General features: G+C 53.2%; 2 protein-coding genes across 2 annotated transcripts; both read left to right on the top strand.

The window, feature by feature from the left end:
• Positions 1 to 115: 115 nt before the first annotated feature.
• LOC148596278 (ankyrin repeat domain-containing protein 26-like) lies at positions 116 to 4,523 on the top strand. Its single transcript, XM_088523963.1, has 6 exons — positions 116 to 147; positions 357 to 498; positions 1,243 to 1,524; positions 2,045 to 2,290; positions 3,411 to 3,455; positions 4,455 to 4,523. Exons 1-6 carry the CDS (start codon positions 122 to 124, stop codon positions 4,521 to 4,523), a joined length of 810 nt encoding a protein of 269 aa, XP_088380089.1. The 5' UTR covers positions 116 to 121.
• A 900-nt stretch (positions 4,524 to 5,423) lies between these two features.
• On the top strand, positions 5,424 to 23,764 carry LOC148596277 (uncharacterized). The gene is given in 15 exon segments (XM_088523954.1): positions 5,424 to 5,434; positions 6,420 to 6,730; positions 6,774 to 6,993; positions 7,634 to 7,748; positions 7,995 to 8,168; positions 8,262 to 8,368; positions 8,570 to 8,707; positions 14,247 to 14,331; positions 18,307 to 18,459; positions 20,313 to 20,485; positions 20,631 to 20,724; positions 22,014 to 22,126; positions 22,344 to 22,485; positions 23,230 to 23,556; positions 23,558 to 23,764. Coding segments are annotated over 15 exon segments (2,370 nt in total).
• The last annotated feature ends 35 nt before the right edge of the window (positions 23,765 to 23,799 follow it).

Below are 23,799 nucleotides of genomic sequence, written 5' to 3'. Positions count from 1 at the left end.
CTGCGTATGTGCTTTCTCCTTCCTGTGTGCAAAGTGTGAGAGTGAAGGAAAGGCAGTGAAGAAGGGGGCAGAGAGGAAACAAGCAGCGGAAGCCCAGCTGGAGGAGGCAGTGAAGAAAAACATGGAACTTCAGGAAGAATGCAGCAGGTATGGCTTTTTAGCATTTGTAAGAAATACCGGCTAAGCTGGGAGTCAAGGTTCCTTTAATTGACTCAGAGACTATGAGTACGTAACGGTTTGTGAGCAACCTCAAAGGGAATGCTTCTTGTGTTTTGGGGGTTTTTTTGTTTGTTTATTTATTTGTTTGTTTGTTTTTCCCATGGCTTTCCTATTTTACTCCCTAATTGGCTGTACAGGTCCAAGAGGCTTCTGGAGAAAGCTCTGAAGAAACTAAGGACCTATGAGAGGCGCGAGAGCGAGTCCCAGCTGAATCTACAGGCCAAGCTGAAGGACGCACCTTCTGGAGGGGGCAGCGAAGATGACATATTAAGAACAAAGGTGAGCTGTGGTTCGTTGTTTCTGTGTGTTTGTTTTGGAAAGCTGTCTCGTTTCTTCTGCTGACTTCTGTATTCACGTGCACGTTCACGTGGTGGCTGTGTTTGGAAATGAAGGGGCTTTCTTCTGATCCCTGGAAACGTCTAACTAATCATTCCGAAAGGGCAGGAGTGCCGCGGTGCCAGGGTGGTGGTGTGGAAAAGGTGAATTTCTGAGGAGAGAGGAAACCGTTAGAGTAGCAGTTGACCTTTGGGGACTTCTGGAAACCTGATACTTCCTAAAAGTTCTTGGAAAGAAGCTGCCGCTTGGATCCAGAGCGAATAGGGCTTCTTTGTCCATGGCTTAGAAAGCTGCTTTCTGGAGGAGTGTTGACAAAGTCAGGCAATGCTGACTGTGAGACAAGTCTGGAAGACCCCTGGCAGCCCCGCTGCATGCAAAACACCCCACGTGATGTGTGCTCCTGAGGAAAGGAGAAGGAGCCTAGCTCTGTGGATGTGTTATCTTCTGGGAGTGAAGCCTTTATTGGCTAGGGGAGTGCTGGAGGAGACCTGAGAAGGGCGGGAAACTTGAGGTGGTCTTTTGGGAAACCTTTAAAAGAGGTGCTGCTTTTGGCAGAGGAGCATGGCTTTCACTTGGTTTTAAAACGGAGCGAGCTGGTGACAAGCAGAGTCTCAGCGCACAGCCTGCAGGGTCTGCAAAGAACTGCGTATGCTTAAAGCTCTCTGTCTGTGCCTTGGCTGTGTGCAGGTGCAGGAACTTTGCAAGCGGCTCTCTGCAGAGCAGAGAAACTCAAGGCAGCTCAAGAAAGCAAATGAAGGTTTGCGGGAAGAGTTGGCTTGCATGCATGGGAGCCATGCACAGCTGCGGAAGAGGAAGCGGCAGCTGGAAGAAGAGGTGGCTGCCCTCCGGTGCCGTGTAGAGACCAGCACGCCAGACCTCAGCCACATGAAAGAGCACAAAAGAGAGACTGAAGAAAAGGCCGAGCGACAACTAAGGCAAAAACTACGGGAAGTCAATCTCTTTCTGCAGGTAAACGTACTTGGCACTGGCATGCACAGTCCATTTGTGCCTTTTCCTTCATCTCTTCTGTACCAGTGTCCTTCTCCACTGTGTCCAGCTTGTGCTGGTCAGGGCTGTGGGTTCATGGGCTCTTTATATCTGGAGGAGTCTGTTGAAGGCCGTGAGCTTGTGGAACGCTTGTCCTCAGCCATTCCGGGCATCACCATCTTTTTGCACATTAGTGCCTGGAGAATCAGGGAACAGCGTTAAGAGAAGGGACTAGCGTCTTGCCGAGAGAGAGGTGGCTTCTTAGTCCGAGCTTTGATTGGAAACCAAAATACATAAACGTTGTGCTAAGAGCAGGTTTCCACCAGTGAACAGAAAGCATTGCGTAACGTGGTGCCTCTGGCTGTGGCCGTGGATTCTTGAGGGCAGTGAGGAGGCGCCTGAGTAAGGCTGTGCTCTTCCAAGGGGGTGTGTGGAAACTGTCGTCGGGCATGGGGGGAAAGTTCTTCTTCCCTGGAGGCTGAAATGGCACCATCTGCTTCAGACACAGGCAGCCACCCAGGAGCAGGTGGAACAAGCTTCCCTGGTAGGACGAATGCAGCAGAGAATCAGGGATCTGGGAAATGAACTGGCTCTCAGCAGACGCCTGCAGCAAGGCAGAGTTATTGGAGGCCTTGCGGAAGCCGCTGCTGCCTACCCTCCTGAGCTGGGCAGCAGCCGCTCTTTGATGCTGAACGCAGCGGGCAATGCTTCCTGTGTGGCAGACAGAGTGGAAGCTCAAATGGCTGAGGTAAGGCATTGGACATGCACGCTGTGCTCGAATGAGCTGCCCACAGAGTATGAATGAGCAGGGTTCAGCTTTTAAGGGGAAAAGGAGCACGCATTCCTGCCTAGCTCCGGGACACCCAGTCTGCTAGTGCAAACAGCATTGGTGCCCCTCACAACTGGGCGAGCACAGTCCCCTGGATCGCCCTGAGAGACTCCATGAGGCAATGCTCAGAGCCTGCTGCAACCTCAGCGATAGCTCTGGTCCGAGTGTGCCCCAGCCTTTGCAGTGTGTGTGGAGAGCACGTTCCTCACGGAATGGTGAGGTTTGGGGCCCGTGTGGCAAGAGTTGGACAAGAGGGCGAAGCATTCTTCACTGAATGCCATGATCCCTTCCCTGATTTGCACAGAGTGGAGGCAAGGGCAAGCTCTCCTCTTCCATCTTTTACAATCCTGGGAAGGCTTCAGGCATCTCCAGTTGTGACTCAGTGCTGTGGTGCCTGCAGCGTAGCAAGGGTCCTGTTGAAAGGAGATGCCTGCGGGCTGTAGCTGTCCCCATGCCTGTAGTGTTCTGAAGCTGAGCTGCTCGGCTTTGGGCATTGCCTTGTGGGGGTCTCAGAGGGTGATCCAGGTGACTGTCCTCAGGCACTCCTGTGGCTAAACAGCAAGTCAGCAGAGCTGCCATGAAAAAGGCTATCTAGAAGGTGGCTGCTGCAAGGAAAGCCAGCTCTTTCTGGCCTGAGTCCTTTGCTGCGGAGTAAATTAAAGAGAGTGTTGATTTGTAATGAGAAAAAAAGCAGGCATCACAAATCGGATTGCTCGCTGTGAACAGTGTCAATATGCAGCTTGTGGCCTTGGGACTAGACCTCTGGCCATGTGTGCTTATATCCTCCTTGTGCTTTTTGATGCCCTTCTGCAAAGCCAGAATGAGGGAAACGTGATGAGTGGCAATTGTGTTGTGATACAATTAATGGCACAGAGTAGTGGCAATGCTGTGTTTTGGTGGACAAAGCATTTCTCAGGATTGAGGGTGTTGTTTCCAGTTTGCATTTCATGCTACAGTTAGGTTTCAAAAGGCCGTAGAAGGTAGTACTAGAGGAATGTAACTGCTGAGGACTTAAGGGTATCCTGTGTTATACTTGCAGGTGCGTGAGGAATGGTCAAAAATGTCGCTGAAGAACGTGAGCGAGGTAATTGCAACCTGGAGATTTATGTGACACCTTCATCGTGATCCAAATACTGGTGGCACAGAATATTATGTGCCTGTCCTTAAAAAAGAGAAGAAACAGTGTATGTGCACATGCAAGGCCGCCCCCAGAGGCCCGAATAATCCCCTCTCCGGGGGGCTCTAGTCGGGCCTTTTCAGGGACGGGGCCTGTTTGCAAGCAGGTGGCCCCTGCTTTGCAATTCTTTGGGTTCCTGTTGGCTTCAATCAGCTGCCGAGTGGCCAGCTGTTGCTTTAGAGCCCCTTGCATTTGCTTGGGTGGACACAAGTGCCTTGGGTTGAATGTGTCTGCATTGTGAGCAGAGGTGCCCGTCTACTGGGATGAATGGGGTTGGTTCCTTTAGTTTGGGACTTGCTCCCTTTTGCTCCTGTAACACTAACAGAGGGCCTTTTGTTCCCCCTGCCGCGCGCGCCTTCCTCAGAAGTGGCTTTCTGGAGCGGGGACTGCCAAGAGAGGATATCCCGAGAGGAAGGAAGCCTGGGGAAACGTGCCCTCTAGCTCTTGGCGGAGTGGTGTGTAGATGACATCGAGCTGCATTCAAGTGAAGGTGTTCTGTTCCAATTCTGTATTTAATAAAGCTTGTAGGCTGGGACATCTCTGTTTTATTCCCGTCCCCTTCCTGTCTTGGCCTGCCCTGCGCACGCGCCTGTTCCCTCTTCCTCCCGCTGCCTGTCCCTCTTACAGAATGGGAGCGGCGGGCTTGCTGCCAAGGGGGGAACCCTGGCAGGAGTCTGGCCGCTTGCTGGCAGCGTGCAGCCTGTGTCCTTTTCCTCAGGGGAGGTTGAAAGCTCCGCTGGGTTTTTAGACAGGGGCCTGGAGTTGGGGGCTCTGTTTGCCTCCTGCTGCCCTTCAGAGCGCTCCTGCGCTGCCAGGGGGAGGCCGCTCTCAAAGATGGCTGGCAGGTGCTGGCAATGGCGGAAGGCTCCTGAGGCCTGGCCCACAGCAGCTGTCCCCCTTGCCTAGGAGCCAGCCAAGAAGCACGATCAGGCGAGCCGCAAACGGTCGGCAGCAGCTCAAGGCCTGGCAAGCTGATGGAGCGCAGCCTCCCGGAAGCCCTTTCCAAAGATGAGAAGGAACAAGAAAGTGCGTGGGAGTAGTCGGCAGGGATTCCCAAAGGGGGAGGCAAAACCCTGCTGTAAGATCCCAAAGGCCTTTGCAAGAATCTTAGTTTACCTGAGCTAAGAGTGGCTGGTCTTAATGCACTCGATAAGGAGAGGTTTGCTGAGTGACAACAGTACCCCAAACTCCGAAAGGAGTTCAAAGGCAGAAGAAGATGCATTAACGTCTGCCATAATGTGTTCTGAAAGGAAGTTTGGCTGCTTACCAGGCCATTTGAGGACTATGCAATCCCAGAGCACCTCACCTAGGCACATGTACATATCTATATTACTCTGGTGTTAATTTACTAATATATATGTATTTTATCTTAGTGTTGGCTTTGTATTGCTTGATGCAGTTTTGATTTTAAACATGTGGTGTACAAAAAGAGCTCCAAAATGGCCCAGTCTTCATAAAAATAAGCTAGTTTGAACTTTGAGAAGAAAGCTGGTCTGGACTGGCTGTGCTTGATGGCACATCCACTGTGAGGACGCAGCAAACCCTGCTGTGGTTTAGGAGGCACCTGTAGCCTTAAGCTAAGACCAAGAGCAATGTGGAGATGACAGCCTCCTGGTTGCTTCCAGTAATTCCAGAGAGATTTGGACATCTGTCAGGGTTTGGCTGCAAAAATCTGGGAATGCTCAATGACCGTGTGAACAATACACTCACACTGCTAGCTGGCCTTCAAAGCTAAAGAGCTAATTTAGTAGTTAAAGAATGCAGTGTGCAGGATGTCCTAGCAATGTGTGCATAGCATGGACAAGTTCCAAAAAAAAAGTCCCGATTAGAAGAATCCCATTCATTTGGAACAGTAATGTACATTTGAATTTAAGGATGATTTCCAAGTAAGTGAGAAGCCAGTGCTTATCTGGTGGCCACTTCAATTACATCCCCAAGAGAAAGATCTCTATCCCCCACACCAGAGAGGCTTCCTCTTCCCCTGAGGGGGGAACACGGCTGCTCCCTCTGGAGTCCTCGTTTAGGAACTTGAGACACAGGCTTCGAGTTCCGTTGCACAGAGCCCAGTTTCTATCTCTAGCACTATGGCAGGTAATACTTACCGGCTAACCACACAGTATCAGCTTTATACATGGCTTGTAAGGCACTGTTGGACAGGAGCAGGCGCAATTAACGACTTGCAACCTCACCGCAAAAAGAGAGGTGACCTTCCTCATCAGTGATAATGACAGCAGTCCCAGTACCTGTTCTGAGTGTCTTCTTGGTATATATGGACCACTAATAGCACCGTAATCAACAGCCAACTGCGCGCTCCTTTTATCAAATACAAGCTTTGCTATTTTTCCTCCTGCTAACATGTACACATGCAGAAGTGGAGGGAAAAAATCTTCATTCAAACATCTTATGGAAGTATTCCGCTGCTGTTCAGTAGCCTAAGAGCACCTCGGGCTAGCATCCCATCTCACGAACTTATTCCTGCCTCAGTCCTACAAGTAGTAAAATCCAGACTCATCATGAAGGGCATATATCAATATACAAACTAACACCTCCACCCTACTCATGCACTTCAAACATTTAATCGCAATCTATAGTATGAGCGTGGCTGGGGATTATTTTTATTATTATTTTTGGCTGGTTCTGCTTTTCTGCTCGATTCAGTTGAGTAAATACCGACAAGACGTAAATGGGGATTTTTGTGAAATGAAAGATGATTTTCTACTAATGATAATAACTGGCAGCGCTGGCAGATCTACAACAAGTAGCAGATTCACAATCATAGGAGAACATGAAAAAGATAGTTGAGCGACAACCAAGCTAACAGCGGCGGTGCTCTTTCTCGGGGAGCCGCAGCCCCTTCTGGGTGCGCTGCAGCCCCACGTCGAGGAGCCGCCTGTGGCGCGTGGCAGTGTCACCCCGCGGCGTCACCCCGCCGCCCTGTGACGCCCTCGCCGCGGCTGTTGCGCCTGGCGCCGTCGCCGCGCGGCCTCAGTGCTGCGGCCGCCAGTGCCGGAGCGACGGTCGGCGCGTGCCTCGCTGGGAGCCTCGCTGCGTCCCGGCCCTCGGAGCGCGCCTCTGCTCCCGGCGCGGGGGCTCCGAGCCCGCGACCCCCGCTCCCGCAGCCCGCCGGGGCTCAGCCCCGCCGCAGCTGTCCCGGCCGCGGCCCCTGCTCGGGGCTCGGCTCCTCTGCCCCGCCCGCCCGAGGCGGGGCCGTCTCTCTCTGGCCGTGTCCGCGTCCCCGCCGCAGCATGAAGCGGTTCCTGGCGCTCTTCGGCAAGGGGCGGGGGGCGGCGGCGCCCGGCGGCGCTTCCCTGGCCTGCGTGGGCGCTCGCTACGAGCTTCGCGAGGAGGAGCTGAGCGAGCTGCACCGCGCGGCCGCCCGCGGAGACCTGGCTGCGCTGCGGCGGCTGCCGACACGCGGCCTCGACGGGCGCGACAAGGCCAAGCGGTGAGGGGGGCGGCGCCGGCCGGGGCTTTGCCGGCTCTTCGCGAGGGCCTGGCCGGGCGTGGAGGGCGCGTGTGCTCGAGGCTGCTGCGGGGAAGGCCGGGTGGCAGGCCCTGCCCCAGCAGCACCGCCCGAGGCTGCTGTGCTGCTCTTGGAAAGCCCGTGTCCCCGGCGTGCGGCACTCTGTTGCCACGCAAGCGGTGCTGGCGCAAGCCGCAGGGCGCCTTGGCGAAGGCTGGAGGTGGCCAACCAAGCCTGGGTGGTCCTTGCTGGGCAGCGTGGGTGGTGCTGTTGGAGGCAGCGGGCGGTTGCGCGGGCAGAGGGATGGAGGGCAGCCGCTTGCGCCCGGCAGCGTGGGGCTGCGTGGGCAGACCGCTGTGCCTGGGCGCAGGAGCCCCTTTGCAGGGAAGCGGGTGCGGAGCTGCGGGAAGCGGGTGCTGCGTGGGGTGGGGGTGACTTTTCCTAGCCCCTCGCTCTGGGCTTGGGGTGTGCAGCTGCTGCCGTTGCTGCCGGAATGGGCGACTCTTTCTAAGCTGCTCTTGTGGCTGCGGACAGCGGTGGCCCTAGGCCCGGGACAGAGGCAGGAGCGGTGTGTGCAGCTCGGCGCGTGTGTGCGTGTTAATGGAATGTGTTGCCTTTGTAGGACACCCCTGCATCTCGCTTGCGCTAATGGGCACTCGGAGATCGTGTCCTATTTAGTGGAGAAGAAGTGCAAGCTGGATGCGCGGGACGGCTACAAGAGATCTCCACTGATGAAGGTACGTGGAGCACGGGAGAGCTGTTGAGGGAGGGCTTCCAAGCTGCACCCAGAGCGCTGTGTCTCTGGGGTGATGCGTGATGTTGGGACAGGTGGAGACTGTGTTGCGATTGGCGCAGAATGGGCCCACGTTGCCTCCTCTGGGAAGGCCGGGGTTGCTTTGTGCGCTTGGCCGGCTGTGGGAGCGCTGAGGGAGGGAAACGTAGTTGCTGGGAAGGCTTCCTTTTCTTTGCTGTGTTGCTTGCAGGCAGTGCAGTGCCAGCAAGAAGAATGCGTGGCCATTCTGCTGGCGCATGGTGCCAACCCTAATCTTGCCGACGTTACCGGCAACACTGCCCTTCACCTGGCTGTCCTTGCTCGTAACACCTCTCTAGCAGGGCAGCTAGTGGAGCACAGCGCCCTTCTCGAGGCTAAGGATAAGGTAAGTGTAGAATGTGGGTGAGGCTGCTCTCGGAAAGAGAGAGTGGCTTTCCCTGGCTGTTTGGTTCTGACTGGGGGCGCTTTATGCTTGCAGATGGGCTGCACGCCCCTTGCCCTTGCCGTGTCGGGTGGTCACGGCGAGATGGTGGAGTTCCTGCTTGGCAAAGGAGCTGATGTGAACGCTCGAGACCAGTCTGCCAGGTGAAGGGCTTGTCCGAAGAGCGTGTCCGGAGGCCCCGTTCCTTCCGAGTTGTGCTGTGCTTCCATGTAGCTGCCTTTGCTTTGCTTCTGCCTGTGGGAAAGGGGGAAGCAATTGTTGTGGGAGCAAAGAGGGCTGAAAGGCATGCGAGTGAAATGTCTGCGTTGGCTCCGAGCTTTCCTCTCCTCTTTTGGATGCTCTAGGACCCCTTTAATGCGGGCTGCTTCGACTGGGAACAGGAGCATCCTAGACACTCTTCTTCGCCATGGTGCTGATCTTTCCCAGAAAGATGTTGCTGGGTGGACGGCGGAGGAGTATGCTAGGACTTTTCTGCATGCTCGGTAAGTGCTTTAGGTGACGTTAGAGTTGCTGAGGTGTGTGAATGTGCGTGTTGGCTTATGGGCACTCTTGTTAAGAGCAGCAAGGTTTAATGATGTGTGGAGACGTCTGTGGAAGCTGGGCAAAAGGGCATGTTCTGGAACATGTAGTGTCAAGTGTGAACCGGGAGGTTTTCCTTGACTTCACCCCGACTGCTCGGTCAGGTTTCAAGTTGGTGGTGCTGAGCTGAGCTGTGAGCAATAGCGAGCCTGAAAAGTGTGCTTTGGGCAAGTGGAGTGTATACGAAGCCCTCCCCAGAGCAGCGCATGAGACCAAATGCAGAGGTCCTTTCTTCTGCCGCTTCCCCTCGCCCTGGGCCTGTAGCAAGGGGAGCAGGAAGGGCGGGTGTGCGTGGGTATGTGTAACTAGCCCGTGTGTGTCAGCTTGCCAGATGGCTCTGAATAGGCGTAGCGTGGAGAAGCAGTGGCTCGTTGTGTCCTAGAAGAGCCGTGTACAAGGATGCCGTTGGTTTTGGTGACAGTCCTTCCTTTCTTCCTGTCTGCAGCGTTAGTGAAGAGCTGGCAGAGTGCGCGCAGAGGGCGCGTGCAGGCGGCCCAGTAGGCATGGCAGGACTCAGCTCGCCTCCCGGAGCAGGAGCTGCTGCCTCTGCATCGGGCGCCTGTGCTGCGGCCAGCGGAGGTAGGATCCTTAAGCGCGGAGGAACTGCTGGGGCTCTGCGTGTGGCGAGTGCGTGTGCGTGTGGTGCGAGTAGTTGAGCACTTCATTAGCTTCCTATCCCGTCAGCGCCCTGCAGCGTTTGCTAACTGTCTGCTCCCAACGCGCGTTTGTCCCATGCTAGTATTTTGTTGAGGAAGCTTAGAAGGAAATGTAAGGGCAGTGTTGATTTTCTTTGCTAATGTCCTTTGAGGGGAAGGGGGTTAGAATTCAGTAGGGTGCGAGAAGTCAAGGGCAGGTTGGGGCCTGCTTTTGTCCCTGCTGTCTTGTGTGACTGTTCCCCTGCAGCGTGGCCTGCAGAAGTGCCTGTGTTAGGTGCTTGTGGGCCGTGTTGACTTCTGAAGGTCTGACATGCTAAGAATTAATCGTGTCAATTAATGTTTTCACAGTGGGAGAGGAGCTTTCCCGTGAATGCTTTGTATGGTGAGGCTTGAACAAGCGCTTTCCCCCAATCCTTTCCCCTGCCTCAGAAGAGGAGAGCCTGGAGAGAGACACAGTCCTTCTTGTCTTAACTTTTCAAGCGTTCAAGATACTGATGACGAGGAGAGCGAGGACAACTCCGTTCCTGCCTCCGAATTAGAAAGACGCCGTTTAGCTGCCAAGGTGAAGTGGCCCAAGAGGCAGAATTTCTGTGGAATGAGTGAGTGGTTTGGAGGGCTGAGCTGTGTGGATTTGAGCGAAAGGGCGCTTGCAGTGCGGTGGCTTTGCTCCTGCAAAGCGGTCTCCTGCCTGGCCCCCTTCCTGCTGCTGTGAGCTACTTCCTCCAAGTCTGGTAGCCGTGGCAGAGCACGCAGCAGTCTGGTGGTCGGGGGCAGAAGAGCACTAGGTGACAAGAGAAATGACCGCACAGTCTTGATGTGCGTGAGATTTCTAGAGAATAAAGGCTGATGAGCTCCTAGATTACCTGTTCCTTTGTCCTGCAGACCTTGCTGTCGGTTTCCAGGAACAAAGGGGTGGTAGAATTGTGAGTGATGTGGGAGAAAGGCATTTATTGTTCCAAGTGGGCTGAGGTGCTTCATCCCCTGGCTCTCCTGTCCTCCTTGTGAGGTTCCTCAAGTGTGCTCAGCAGGGAGCTCCTGTAGCCGGTGTCTTTGTCTCCTGGCACATGGGAATGGCATTCCAGGCTCACGTGCGCCTGATCTCCCGCTGCCTGTTTCCCCTCTGATGATGTCTCTTTATTTTTGCTGTTTCTCCTGCAGAAGAGGTGTTTGGCACTGGGACTGTGCAGCGATTCTGAGGATTCCGAGGATGATGCTGGAAGGCACCCTGCAGTGCTGGAGATGCAGGCAAGATTTCCTTCTTCTCCTGGTTGCCCTCTTGTCAGTGAGCTTTGAGAGGGTGTCGCAGATGCCGTCTGCAAGGAGCTACTGCAGCACAGGGAGATGTGCTAGTGGGTTGAAGAGTGCCCGTGAGGAAAGGGAGGGAAGCTGGACTAAGGCTGTCGGAGAAGCAGGCAGCTGTTGCTTGTCCTGGGTGTAAAGAAGGGGCAGATGGGGAGTGTGCTCGTGTGTGTCACCGTGTTGTTGAAGCTGGAGTCAGAGTGTGTCTAGGCCATGCTTGTGAGGGGCAGAGCAGCATGTCTGTGGTGCTGGCTATTGCTGTCTGCCCAAAGGCATTCCTGTGGAAAACCTGCAGGCCTTTCTTTGCAGCAGACAAGAGAGAACTCTCCTGTGTAGTAACCCAGGGAAATGAAGCATTTTGCAGTGTGAATTGCCGCTGCAGAAGATGCTTCTTTCTGTTCTTTGCAACACTTTTTTTTTTTTTTCCTGCCCTCTCTTAGGAAGCATCATCTGAAAAGGATGGAGAGGAAGGTGCTGGTGGCCCTCAGGATAAAGATGCTGCAGGATCAGTGGCTGGTGAGAAGGGTGAGTTAGTAAACACGGGTCCTGCTGTGTGTTTGCTTGTTGGGGCTTGCCTGATGGAGGAGAGCAGCAGAGTGAGAGAAGCACTCATGGTGTGCCCTTCCTTCTTTCCCTTGTAGATGTTTCCTTGGCAGCGGGAGCGGAGCAGGAGAAAGACGGAGACTCCCTCTTGGATTCTGAGGTGCTTTCTGTTGGTTTTTGTTGTTGCAGAGGAGCGGGGGAAAGGGTGTGTGTGCTCCTGCATATTTGAATGTAGGTGAATGTAGGCTCAGCCTGTGTCCAGGCTGCACTTCTGAGAGTCTCTGTTGAAGAGGAACAGCATGTCTGTGACACTGGGTATTGCTGTGCACAGAAACCTCCTCCTAAGCGAGGAGTGCAGGCCTTGTAAAAGAAAAGTGAGAACGTTTTTCCCTGTACAGGTACAGGGAATAGAAGTACTTTGCACGGTGTCCTTTCCTGTGCAACGGGTGCTTCTTTCTGTTCCTTCCAACTCTTTTGGCTGGCCTCTTTCAGGAGGAATCACCTGCACGGGATGGGGAGGAAGCAGCAGGTGGTCCTCAAGTTGCAAATGCGGCAGCAGCCCTCCCTGTCAGTAGAGGTGAGTTCAGAAGCGTTGAGCCCCTGTGTTTGTTTGCTCCTTGGTCTGAGTCAGTGAATGCTGGTGATGAGCTGCTGCTGAGATGGGAAAGCCCCAATTCTGCCCTTGCCAGCAAATGCCAGGGCAGAGGGGAAGGTCAAGTGAGGAAGATGTTTTGTGGAAGTGCTGGAGTGCAAGGAGTGTTATTTCGTGGTGACTTCCTGCCTGTGTGAGGATGTGGGAGGAAGGGTGAGAACACAGTGGTGGGGCTCAGAGTGAGGATGCTCTTGAATGACGCTGCTTTTTCTTCTTTTTTTAAACACTCTAGTAACAGCATTATCTGTCCCTTGGCTGTGGGTGTTTCCTGATGGAGGAGAGCAGCAGAGTGAGAGAAGCACTCATGGTGTGCCCTTCCTTATTTCCCTTGCAGATGTTCCATCGGCAGCAGGAGCGGAGCCGGAGGAGGACAACGATTCTCCCTGGGATTCTGAGGTGCTTTCAGCGGGGGGCACAGTGGGTTCCCCGTGGGGGGATCTTCTCAGGAGGTTCCTCTGGGTGTGGGCCCTGCACCGAGGAGGCTCTGCTCCTTCTTTGGCTGCTTCTGCCATACGTTTGTTCCAGTGAACTGGATCAGCTTTAGCTGTGTGCAAGCTGCTCCACGAGGCTTGTGAGGAAGCAGGGTCTGGGAATGTCCGAGCTCTCATAGCAAGTGGCCCTTGCATGGGATTTGTAGTGCAATACTCAACGGGTCCAGATTCTGGCTCTGCAAGAGTTTGGTGGGGTTGCTATTTCTTTGCCAAAGTATCCATGAAAAGGACAGTGTATGGAATCCTGCAGCCAAGTAAGAAGCCCAACAGCAATAACGTGGGTTTTGACTTGGAGCGCTGTTTTGGGTAAAAAAAGTGCAAGGGAGGAAAGAGGCGGAGTTGGACTAAGGTTACTGAAAAGCAGGCAACTGTTGGTTTTCATTGGTGCAAAGGAGAGGGGAAAGGGTGTGTGTGCTCCTGGGTATTGGAACGTGGGTGAAGGCAGGCTGAGACTGTGCGCAGGCTGTGCTTGTGAGGGTCTCTTCAGAAGCAGAAGAGCACATATGTGACATTGGGTACTGCTGTCTACTCAAACGTCTTCTCAAGGGAGGAGTTGCAGGCCTCAAAGAAAGGAAGTCAGACCATTTTTCCCTGTGTGGGTAGAGGGAAGTAGTTTGCAGGGTGTCTATTGCCTGCACAGGGAGTGCTTCTTTCTGTTCTTTGCAACTGTTTTGGCTGGCCTCTTTCAGGACGAAGCACCTGCAAGGGATGGAGAGGAGGCCGCTGATGGTCCTCAGGATACAAATGCTGCAGGAGCCCCGGCTTGTGTGCGAGGTGAGTTGAAGGGCACGTTGAAGGCCACGTCTTGTTTGGTGGCTGTGAGGGCCAATGCATGGAAACGGTGCCGTGCTTGTGAGACGGGGCAGCCCCGATTCTGCCCTTGCCACCAAAGGAGAGGGCGGAGGGCACGTCAGCTGAGGGAGGCGTTTTGTGGTAGTGCTGGAGTGCAAGGAGCACTGTTTCTTGGTGACTCGCTGCGCACGTGGGGATATTTTGTGTAGTGCTTTGAGGACCCCTCCGTTGCGATGCGAATGGACTGTGGGTGCCAGACTCTGGAGCGCGAGTTTGGGAGAGCAGCTGCCCGCACGGCTCCCTCCTCCAGGACTCCGGCCTTGCAGAGCCGCGTTTGGGTGCTCGCTGCCCCTCTGTTGGGTGCTGGTTGTAGCTGTGTGAGCTGTCCTGCTGGGCTTGGGCGACTTCTGCTGCAGAGAAGGGCAGGGGAAGGGGTGAGAACACAGTGGTGCGGCTCAGAGTGAGGATGCTCTTGAATGACGCTGCTTTTTCTTCTTTTTTTGAAGACTCTAGTAACAGCATTATCTGTCCCTTGGCTGTGGGTGTTGCCTGACGGAGGAGAGCAGCAGAGTGAAAGGAGCACTCATGGTGTGCCCTTCCTTATTTCCCTTGCAGATGTTTCCTTGGCAGCGGGAGCGGAGCAGGAGAAAGACGGAGACTCCCTCTTGGATTCTGAGGTGCTTTCTGTTGGTTTTTGTTGTTGCAGAGGAGCGGGGGAAAGGGTGTGTGTGCTCCTGCATATTTGAATGTAGGTGAATGTAGGCTCAGCCTGTGTCCAGGCTGCACTTCTGAGAGTCTCTGTTAAAGAGGAACAGCATGTCTGTGACACTGGGTATTGCTGTGCACAGAAACATCCTCCTAAGGGAGGAGTGCAGGCCTTGTAAAAGAAAAGTGAGAACGTTTTTCCCTGTACAGGTACAGGGAATAGAAGTACTTTGCACGGTGCCCTTTCCTGTGCAACGGGTGCTTCTTTCTGTTCCTTTCAACTCTTTTGGCCGGCCTCTTTCAGGAGGAATCACCTGCACGGGATGGGGAGGAAGCAGCAGGTGGTCCTCAAGTTGCAAATGCTGCAGCAGCCCTCCCTGTCAGTAGAGGTGAGTTCAGAAGCGTTGAGCCCCTGTGTTTGTTTGCTGCTTGGGCTGAGTCAGTGAATGCTGGTGATGAGCTGCTGCTGAGATGGGAAAGCCCCAATTCTGCCCTTGCCAGCAAATGCCAGGGCAGAGGGGAAGGTCAAGTGAGGAAGATGTTTTGTGGAAGTGCTGGAGTGCAAGGAGTGTTATTTCATGGTGACTTCCTGCCTGTGTGAGGATGTGGGAGGAAGGGTGAGAACACAGTGGTGCGGCTCAGAGTGAGGATGCTCTTGAATGACGCTGCTTTTTCTTCTTTTTTTAAACACTCTAGTAACAGCATTATCTGTCCCTTGGCTGTGGGTGTTTCCTGATGGAGGAGAGCAGCAGAGTGAGAGAAGCACTCATGGTGTGCCCTTCCTTATTTCCCTTGCAGATGTTCCATCGGCAGCAGGAGCGGAGCCGGAGGAGGACAACGATTCTCCCTGGGATTCTGAGGTGCTTTCAGCGGGGCCACAGTGGGTTCCCCGTGGGGGGATCTTCTCAGGAGGTTGCTCTGGGTGTGGGCCCTGCACCGAGGAGGCTCTGCTCCTTTTTGGCTGCTTCTGCCATACGTTTGTTCCAGTGAACTGGAGCAGCTTTAGCTGTGTGCAAGCTGCTCCACGAGGCTTGCGAGGAAGCAGGGTCTGGGAATGTCCGAGCTCTCATAGCAAGTGCCTTATTAGAAATGCATAGTGCGTGCTCCAAGCTTTTTCTTCCTATGTGTGTAACTATTTCATTAGGATAGTATTGGAGAGCTGGGTGAGGAGCTTGCTGATGCTCCTAAAAAGCAGTCGCCAGCAGAAGCCTTGCTGGAAGCTGCCCCACGTTCCTGCCGGGACCTGGAGGAAGAGCAAGGGCAGCTGCAGAAGGAATTGGCCAGGGTTAAAGGCAAGGTAGGCAAATGCCATAACAACAATAATGAGCGTAACAGGGCTGTTCTTCCTCTGTAAATGATGAGAAGGACAAGGCAGCATTCTGAGCACAGGTACAAGTGAGATGTGATGAAGTCAGTAGTTCCGCACTGCCGTAACCCATGAGGGCGGTGGAGCCTTGAGCGGAACGACGTGCTCTTCTTCATGTGCTGTGCTGTGCAGGGCAGTGTAGTTTGAGAGCTGCAGAAAGCGCTCTTTTCCCTTGTCAGTCGGAGCTGTCTGCTTGTAGAAAATCAGAATGGGGACAGGAGAGGCCAGTAGGAAAGAGGGTGAAGCACCAGAGTTTGGGAGATTTGACTTGGGAGTCAAAGCAGTGTGTAAGATGCTGAAGATGAAGCTGACTCCCATGGTTCCTGGTTTGACAGTTGCAGGAATCGGAAGAGCGGCGTCTCCGGTCTGAGCGGTCTGTTGAGGAGTTGAAGAGAGCCCTGGCAGAGAAGCAAAGAGAATCAATGGCTGCTCCCCAGCAAGAGCAAGAACGTGGCACACTGCTCTTCACCATAAAGCTCTTGAGGGAAAAAGTTGGACGGTGAGGAAGTGCCAGAGTGAAGCAAGGCTTTGCTTTGTGGGCTGGTGTAAAGGCAACGGGATTACCTTGCTGCATCCCAGCAAGGGAATGTGGGACTTGGAGGGAGGCTTTTGCGTGAGATGTTGTTAGTTCACAGTGTGGAGTGGGTATGTGTGCTCTGTTGGGTTCCCATACTGAGCCCTATGTTTCCTTTGAAGGCTTGAGTTTGAAAAAACAGGGCTGGAAGTGACAGCGCGCCATGAGACTGCCAGGGTGGAAGCTCTTCAGAAAGAGCTGCGCAGCTCTGCCTCTGTAAGCGACTCCTGACCTTTCCTTTTCATGAGCTCCTGAGCCTACTTGTGTGTGTGTGTGTGGACAGTTAGAGAAGAGATTGCATGGCCTTGGAGTGTGCTGTGGAAGGGGAAGCTCCTCCCGCCCGTGTTCATTGCTGCCCCTTCATACTGCGCATGCTTCTGTCTTTCTCCCTGGAGTGAATGGCTGAGGCAATGGTTGCTAACAATTTGGGGGTCTTCTCTGAATATCACTGAAGTATTTGCGAGTGATGAAAGAGAGCAGGATCTGTAGGAGAAAATCAATGAGCGCAAGAAGGCATTTCTGTACTAAGCATAGAGGTTGAGCAAGTAAGACCCAGGAGCCAGCGGGAAGGAGTGAAATATTTAGGGGCCAAGGAAAGCTTGAATGAAGATCTTGAAATGGAGCTGAAACTAAACGAGGGAACCTTTTGACAAACTGTTCTGCAATGCAACGCAGAGCTGGACCTGAAAGGCAGAATGGTCAGGACTGTCCTCCTAACTGGAGCAGCCAAGGGAGAGCAAAGCTAGACGAGGAACAGGGACTGATTCATTCTGCTCCCACTTGGGCTCTGCTCTTCAGGAACTTGAACGCCATGAGGCATCGAGAAGCCATGTTGAGCCTAGATAATTGTAATGCCACAAAAAGAATGAAGTGTGGCCCCATGTCAGGCAAAGGCTTTTGGTTATGCTTGAGGACCTGTGCAAGATCAAGAAAGCAAATGAATGTATGATAAGGCAAGAATCTATGCAGGAAAGATTGGCTTGGCTCAGCTCCTTTTGCTCAGCTCTTTTTCTTTGTTGAACAAGGAGAAGATATGCAGAACAAGGCGGGTCATCACAGAAGGAGTAGTGAGGGCTGTCCAGGAGAGTTTATATGATCTTGTCAAGAACGTCAGCGCTGACCCTGAAAAGCAAGCCTACCTGAAGGAGGGGAGAGACAGGGGATCCCGTGCCAAATGTCCTGACTTAAGAGAAGGAGCCTCTCCATATGAGACTGACAAAGTAGAAAAGAGGACACGAGACCCCTCTGTTTTTGTAAAGGATTATAAAGAACAAGGGAAGATTTGTCAGTTCTTGAAATAATGTTACTTTTCTGAAGGTCCCCAGGCATACGCTGCCTGCGTGGGAATGCACCGTGCAGGGTTTGGTCTGCTTTGTGGTGTTTCTCTTGGAATTTTGGAGAGTGTTGGCAAAGAGGGGGAAAGGCTGCAATCTGAGCAGAGATCAGAGGATGATAGCGCAGTCTAAACTGTGGTGTAAAAATATTCAGGCTTTTTCTTTTCATTTCTTCCACCTAATCCTTTTGGTGTCGCAGCAGGCGAGTCCTTTTATTTGGTGTCCATGTGTTGCACTGGTGCCATGAAGGAGCGTTTCGAAAGTAAGAAGCACCCGGTGTGCAAGGGCTGAGAAGAGGAGATGCAGGGAAGTGCAGTGATGGGGGAAAGAGGGGAGAGTGTTCTGAGGAAAACTGCTGCTAAGGAGGACTGAGAGGAGGAGCGGGATCAAGCTGACTGTAGCTGAGTGGAGAGCAGCAAAGGAAGGGAAGGAGAAGAGCTGACAAAAGACTGTGCTCAGAGTGCCCAGCAAAGGCCAAAGGGGGATATTTGGTCTTCTAGTGAGAAAGACTCATTTCTCCCTAAGTGGGTATTGCAAGTGAAGAGCACTAGTATTGTGCAGGTGTTTGTTAATCTCTGTGTGTGTCTGGAGGGCTCTAAGGGGGCTGCAGTTGCTCAGGAAGCTGGTTTTGCTCACAGTCCAAAACTTTGAGTTCCCCCTCTCCTGATGCGGTCCTATTTCTTCCTCTGAGGCTTTCCAAAAGATGGCCCAAGCCGAGAGAATGGCTGCTTGGCAAATCAGTCCAAGTGTCTGCCTGCAAATGGACACGGTGCACAAGTGTGCACTGTGCTGCTCTGCAGAGTGTTTGCCTCATTCTGTGTGTGTGAAAAGGCCTGGTCCAAGTGTGGCTCTCGGGTGGAGAGAGACTTTTGTCCAGAGTCTGACAATGGCTGGAAGGGAATGAAGGCGGGGGTAGGAGTGAGGGGTAGGGAGATGCCTGAGAAAGGTCTGGGTGATGGGAGAAGGGGAAGAAACATAGTAGTCCTTTGGGGAGCTACTTCTCGGAAGAGTCGTGTAATGTAACAGGAAAAGCAAAAGCACAGTGCACGGTGCAAGGCTTTTCCTGCGACGCGTGTCCTTATTCCATCAGGGCAGGGTCAGGGAGCTGGAGCAGGAGCTCGCCGATGCCCGCAGAAAGCAGGCGCTGTCCGAAGCCTCGCTGGAAGCTGCCACGCGTGCTCGCCGGGAGCTGGAGGAGGAGAAAATGCAGTTGCAAAAGGAGTTGGCCAGGGTTAAAGGCAAGGTAGGCAAAGGCGGTGACTAGCCCGAGGACCCTGACAACCCTGTTTTCCCCTGTAACCAATGAACAAGCAGCGGGATGGGAGAGGCCAGTATGAAAGAGGACGAAGCAACAGGGTTTTTCAGAGGTGACCTGCGAGTGAAAGCAGGTGCCTTGAGTGTGTGAAGAGGAAGCTGACTAGCGTGGGTCCTGGTTTGACAGTTGCAGGAGTTGGAAGAGCAGCTTCTCCAGTCTGAGCGGTGTGTTCAGGATTTGAAGAGAGCCCTGGCAGAAAAGCAAAGGGAAGCATTGGCTTTTTCTGAGCAACTGCAAGAATGTGAGAAGGCCTGCTTGGAAATGGAGAGCCTAAAAGTGCTGAAAGACAAAGTGGAAAGGTAAGGTGTTGGCATAGTGAAGCAAGGCTGTGCTTTGTGGGAGGGTGTAAAGGCAACGGGGTTAGCTTGCTGCTTGAGAGCAAGCAAATCTGGGATTTGGAGGGAGGTGTTTGCTTGAGATACCGTCAGTTCACAGTTTGGAGTGGGTGTCTGTGCTCCGCTGGGTTCCCATACTGAGACCTATGTTTCCTTTGAAGGCTTGAACTTGAGAATGGGAGGCTGGAAGGCAGAGCTCACCAACAGACAGCTAAAATCGAAGCTCTTCAGAAAGAGCTGCACAGCTTTGCCTCTGTAAGCTACTCCTGCCCTTTCATTTTCACAGGATCTAATATGAAGCCCTGGGTTTGTGGATTAGAGTCATGTGTGCAGTTCAATAACAGCACGTGCATCTGAGCAGATTGCTGGCATTTTCTTAAAAACAGATGCACGTGCATGTCTGCAGTCTATGTTTATGTGCTGTTCCAAGGAGAACAGTACTTGGCCATTTTGAACTCATAGGAAGCCACGAGCTTAAAGAATTGCTGGCAAAGCTTAGCTGTTGGCAGCAGACAGAGAGCAGACATCAGCTGTGCAGAGGCACAGTGGTGTGGACAAAATAAGTTATGTTTAGGTTCACTCTGAAGCCTGAAGCAGCTCTGTAATGTAACAGGAAAGAAGAGAAAGCGGAATCTGTGGTCCAAGCCTTTTCTTCCTATGCATGTAACTATGTCCACAGGACACGGCCAGACAGCTGGAGCAGGAGCTTGCTGAGGCTCGTCGAAAGCAGCTGATGTCAGAAGCCTCTCTGGAAGCTGCCACACGTGGTTGCAAGGACCTGGAGGAAGAGAAAGGGCAGTTGCTAAAAGAGTTGGACAGGCTTAAGGGCAAGGTAGGCAAAAACAGTAACTACCTTAATGAGCCTGACAATGTTGTTTTTCCCTGGCAAATGATGAACAAGCAGAGGGCAGTATTCTGAGAACAGGTGCCAGGGGGACGTGAGCAAGTCAGTCATTGCGGCCTGTCATAACCCATGAAGGAGGTGGAAGCTGGAACCAAATGACCTGCTCTTCCTCCTCCACCGGGCAGGGTGCTGTAGTGTGAGAGCTGCAGAAAGCAGCATCCCTCCTGGATAGGTGGGGCTTTGCATGGTCCACGTGAAGCAGCATCTCAGGCAGGTGCTCTGAATGGTCGCGCTGGCTGAGCCTGCACTGGGCCTCACGTCCACAGCGGAGATTGAAGGGCCTCAAAGTGACTCACTTGCCTAGTGCAATAGCCCTGGTGCCTAAGTTTGGCAAGGTCTTTGCTGTGCGGTCCCTGTGGAAGGAAGCGGATTGGTGTTGGGGCGGTTTTGGGGACTGCTTGTAGGAAGACAAGATGGGGATGGAAGAGGCTAGTAGGAGAGAGGGCAAGGCAAGAGGATTTGGGAGAGATGACTTGGGAGTCAAAGCACTTGGCTTGTCTGTATGTAAATGCAGCTGAGTAGCGTGGGTGCTGGTTTGACAGTTGCAGGAGTCGGAAGAGCAGCGCCTTCAGAGTGAGCATTGTGTTGAGGAGTTGCAGGCGGCCCTGTCAGAAAAGCAGAGGGAAGCAATGGCTTCTTCCAAGCAACTGCAAGAGCTTGTGGAAGCCTCCTTGGAAAGAGCTAGCCTAAAGCAGCTGGAAGAACGAGTGGGGCGGTAAGGAACTGCCCCGGTGAAGCAAGGCTTTGCCTGCCGGGGTGGTGTAAAAGCAAGAGGAAGAGCTGGCTGCATGGCAGCAAGCCCATCCAGAATTTGGAGGGCCGTTATTTCACAGTGCTGTCTCCCTGTGTTTCCTTTCAAGGCTTGAGCTTGAAAAGGTGAGGCTGGAAGGGAGAAGCGACCAACACACGGCTCGAATTGAAGCCCTGCAGAAAGAGCTGCACAGCTCTGCCACTGTAAGCTCCTCCTCAGCTTTCTTCTTCATGAGCTCCTGAGCCTAGCTGTGTGTGTATGTGGGGACATTCTGGGAAGAGATTTTCCTGGGGAGCCCAGGGGGACATCATTTCTGGCAGTCCGCAGGGGATCGGCTCTGCTTTGTCCCTCTCCAAGGCCTTCTGGTGTTGAGAGGTTCCCTGGCTACTGTGCGGCCTGAGCAGCGTGCGAGGAGAGGCTTTGACACTCATGTGCTGCTTTGACCGCCTGCTGCTTTTTGGCTGTCCTGGTGCTTAAGCCCTCAGGCAGTAGCACTTGTTGCTGCCCTAAGGGCGAGTTAGCTCGTGGAATTGCTTTGGTGCCAAGCAAAGCCCGAAGCGGCATCCTCAGGCTGTGACAAGGGAGACTTCATTGCCAAACCTCTGACACCTTCCCTGTTTACTGACTGTGGATTCCTTGGCTCGAAGGTGTCAATCCATAAAGGAATGGCACAGGCGTAGGCAGTGTTGTGTGCTTGGGCCAAGTTAGGAGACAAGCCCTTAATGAAGGAGAACTGCTCCAGGGCTCAAACTGGGGGTCGATTGTAAAGGAGTAGTGAGATGGAGAAATGTTGGTGGCATTTCGCTTCGCTAATACCCCTTGAATGAGGTGCAAGCGTGAGTCCGGGAAGCATCAGTGTGGCTTTTTTGTTCCTTAGGTTCATAAGAGCCTGGAAGATCTGCTCTCTGCCTTACAGACAAGACACGTGCCTCTGAAAGAAGACAAATATCAGCAGGTACATGAAGGGTTGCTCTGACTTCCCTCTTCCAGTCGATGATTTTCTTTCCTTTTGAGTGCGTGCAGGCAGCTACACTGTTCACGAACTCTGTAACCTTGAACGCCCAGGACTGTTGCCTAGTGATGGCGGCTGATTCCCCTGAAGCTCGAACTTAAGCTCTGCTGTCCACTGATGTGGATAGCTAAGTACCACCTGCTGGTGCCAGGGGGACGGAGGAAGCTGTTTCTCAGGCTCTTTTGCACCTTTCTCCCCTGGGCCGCTCATAGCAGGTGGCCTTCAGTTTTGAGGAGTGCAGGGCAGGGGAATTGTGTCTGGCCGGCGTCTGTTTGTGTCCCTTGAGATTGGCCTGTGTGGTGGGGAAAGGGAGGTCCTGGACTTGCCGTGGGAATTCTGTGCCCTGGCCCTCTGTGGCCGCCCCTGGCCTAGCAGAGAGAGACGTCCTGCAAGTTCTTTGTGAGGAACACCCTGTGCAGCTGGCGCTGGCGGATGGCATTACTGAGCTGCGTATGTGCTTTCTCCTTCCTGTGTGCAAAGTGTGAGAGTGAAGGAAAGGCAGTGAAGAAGGGGGCAGAGCGGGAACAAGCAGCAGAAGCCCAGCTGGAGGAGGCAGTGAAGAAAAACATGGAGCTGCAGGAAGAATGCAGCAGGTATGGCTTTTTAGCATTTGTAAGAAATACCGGCTAAGCTGGGAGTCAAGGTTCCTTTAATTGACTCAGAGACTATGAGTACGTAACGGTTTGTGAGGAACCTCAAGGGAATGCTTCTTTGTTTTTTGGGGTTTTTTGTTTGTTTGTTTTTGTTTTTGCTTTGTTTGTTTTTTTTTTCCCATGGCTTTCCTATTTTACTCCCTAATTGGCTGTGCAGGTCCAAGAGGCTTCTGGAGAAAGCTCTGAAGAAACTAAGGACCTATGAGAGGCGCGAGAGCGAGTCCCAGCTGAATCTACAGGCCAAGCTGAAGGACGCACCTTCTGGAGGGGGCAGCGAAGATGACATATTAAGAACAAAGGTGAGCTGTGGTTTGTTGTTTCTATGTGTTTGTTTTGGAAAGCTGTCTCGTTTCTTCTCCTGACTTCTGTATTCACGTGCACGTTCACGTGGTGGCTGTGTTTGGAAATGAAGGGGCTTTCTTCTGATCCCTGGAAATGTCTGACTAATCTTTCCGAAAGGGCAGGAGTGCCGCGGTGCCAGGGTGGTGGTGTGGAAAAGGTGAATTTCTGAGGAGAGAGGAAACCGTTAGAGTAGCAGTTGACCTTTGGGGACTTCTGGAAACCTGATACTTCCTAAAAGTTCTTGGAAAGAAGCTACCGCTTGGTCCCAGAGCGAATAGGGCTTCTTTGTCCATGGCTTAGAAAGCTGCTTTCTGGAGGAGTGTTGACAAAGTCAGGCAATGCCGACTGTGAGACAAGTCTGGAAGACCCCTGGCAGCCCCGCTGCATGCAAAACACCCCACGTGATGTGTGCTCCTGAGGAAAGGAGAAGGAGCCTAGCTCTGTGGATGTGTGATCTCCTGGGAGTGAAGCCTTTATTGGCTAGGGGAGTGCTGGAGGAGACCTGAGAAGGGCGGGAAACTTGAGGTGGTCTTTTGGGAAACCTTTAAAAGAGGTGCTGCTTTTGGCAGAGGAGCATGGCTTTCACTTGGTTTTAAAACGGAGCGAGCTGGTGACAAGCAGAGTCTCAGCACACAGCCTGCAGGGTCTGCAAAGAACTGCGTATGCTTAAGGCTCTCTGTCTGTGCCTTGGCTGTGTGCAGGTGCAGGAACTTTGCAAGCGGCTCTCTGCAGAGCAGAGAAACTCAAGGCAGCTCAAGAAAGCAAACGAAGGTTTGCGGGAAGAGTTGGCTTGCATGCATGGGAGCCATGCACAGCTGCGGAAGAGGAAGCGGCAGCTGGAAGAAGAGGTGGCTGCCCTCCGGTGCCGTGTAGAGACCAGCACGCCAGACCTCAGCCACATCAAAGAGCACAAAAGAGAGACTGAAGAAGAGGCCGAGCGACAACTAAGGCAAAAACTACGGGAAGTCAATCTCTTTCTGCAGGTAAACGTACTTGGCACTGGCATGCACAGTCCATTTGTTCGTTTTCCTTCATCTCTTCTGTACTAGTGTCCTTCTCCAGTGTATCCAGCTTGTGCTGGTCAGGGCTGTGGGTTCATGGGCTCTTTATATCTGGAGGAGTCTGTTGAAGGCCGTGAGCTTGTGGAACGCTTGTCCTCAGCCATTCCGGGCATCACCATCTTTCCGCACATTAGTGCCTGGAGAATCAGGGAACAGCGTTAAGAGAAGGGACTAGCGTCTTGCCGAGAGAGAGGTGGCTTCTTAGTCCGA

The sequence above is a fragment of the Tinamus guttatus genome, unplaced genomic scaffold (assembly GCF_059628265.1).
Source record: "Tinamus guttatus ecotype Peru unplaced genomic scaffold, ASM5962826v1 Tinamus_guttatus_pri_ptg000018l, whole genome shotgun sequence".
NCBI classification, from domain to species: domain Eukaryota; kingdom Metazoa; phylum Chordata; class Aves; order Tinamiformes; family Tinamidae; genus Tinamus; species Tinamus guttatus.
The sequence above is the reverse complement of the archived record's forward strand: the minus strand, read 5'-3'. Positions and strand labels throughout refer to the sequence as shown.

What these genes read in the sequence shown, in the direction of transcription:
- LOC148596278 (XM_088523963.1), top strand. Translation starts at nt 122, where the DNA reads ATGGAACTTCAGGAAGAATGCAGCAG. An exon ending in AAGTCAATCTCTTTCTGCAG is followed by an intron (nt 1,525 to 2,044) that starts GTAAACGTACTT and finishes CATCTGCTTCAG; the next exon opens with ACACAGGCAGCCACCCAGGA. An exon ending in CGCTGAAGAACGTGAGCGAG is followed by an intron (nt 3,456 to 4,454) that starts GTAATTGCAACC and finishes CCCCTTGCCTAG; the next exon opens with GAGCCAGCCAAGAAGCACGA.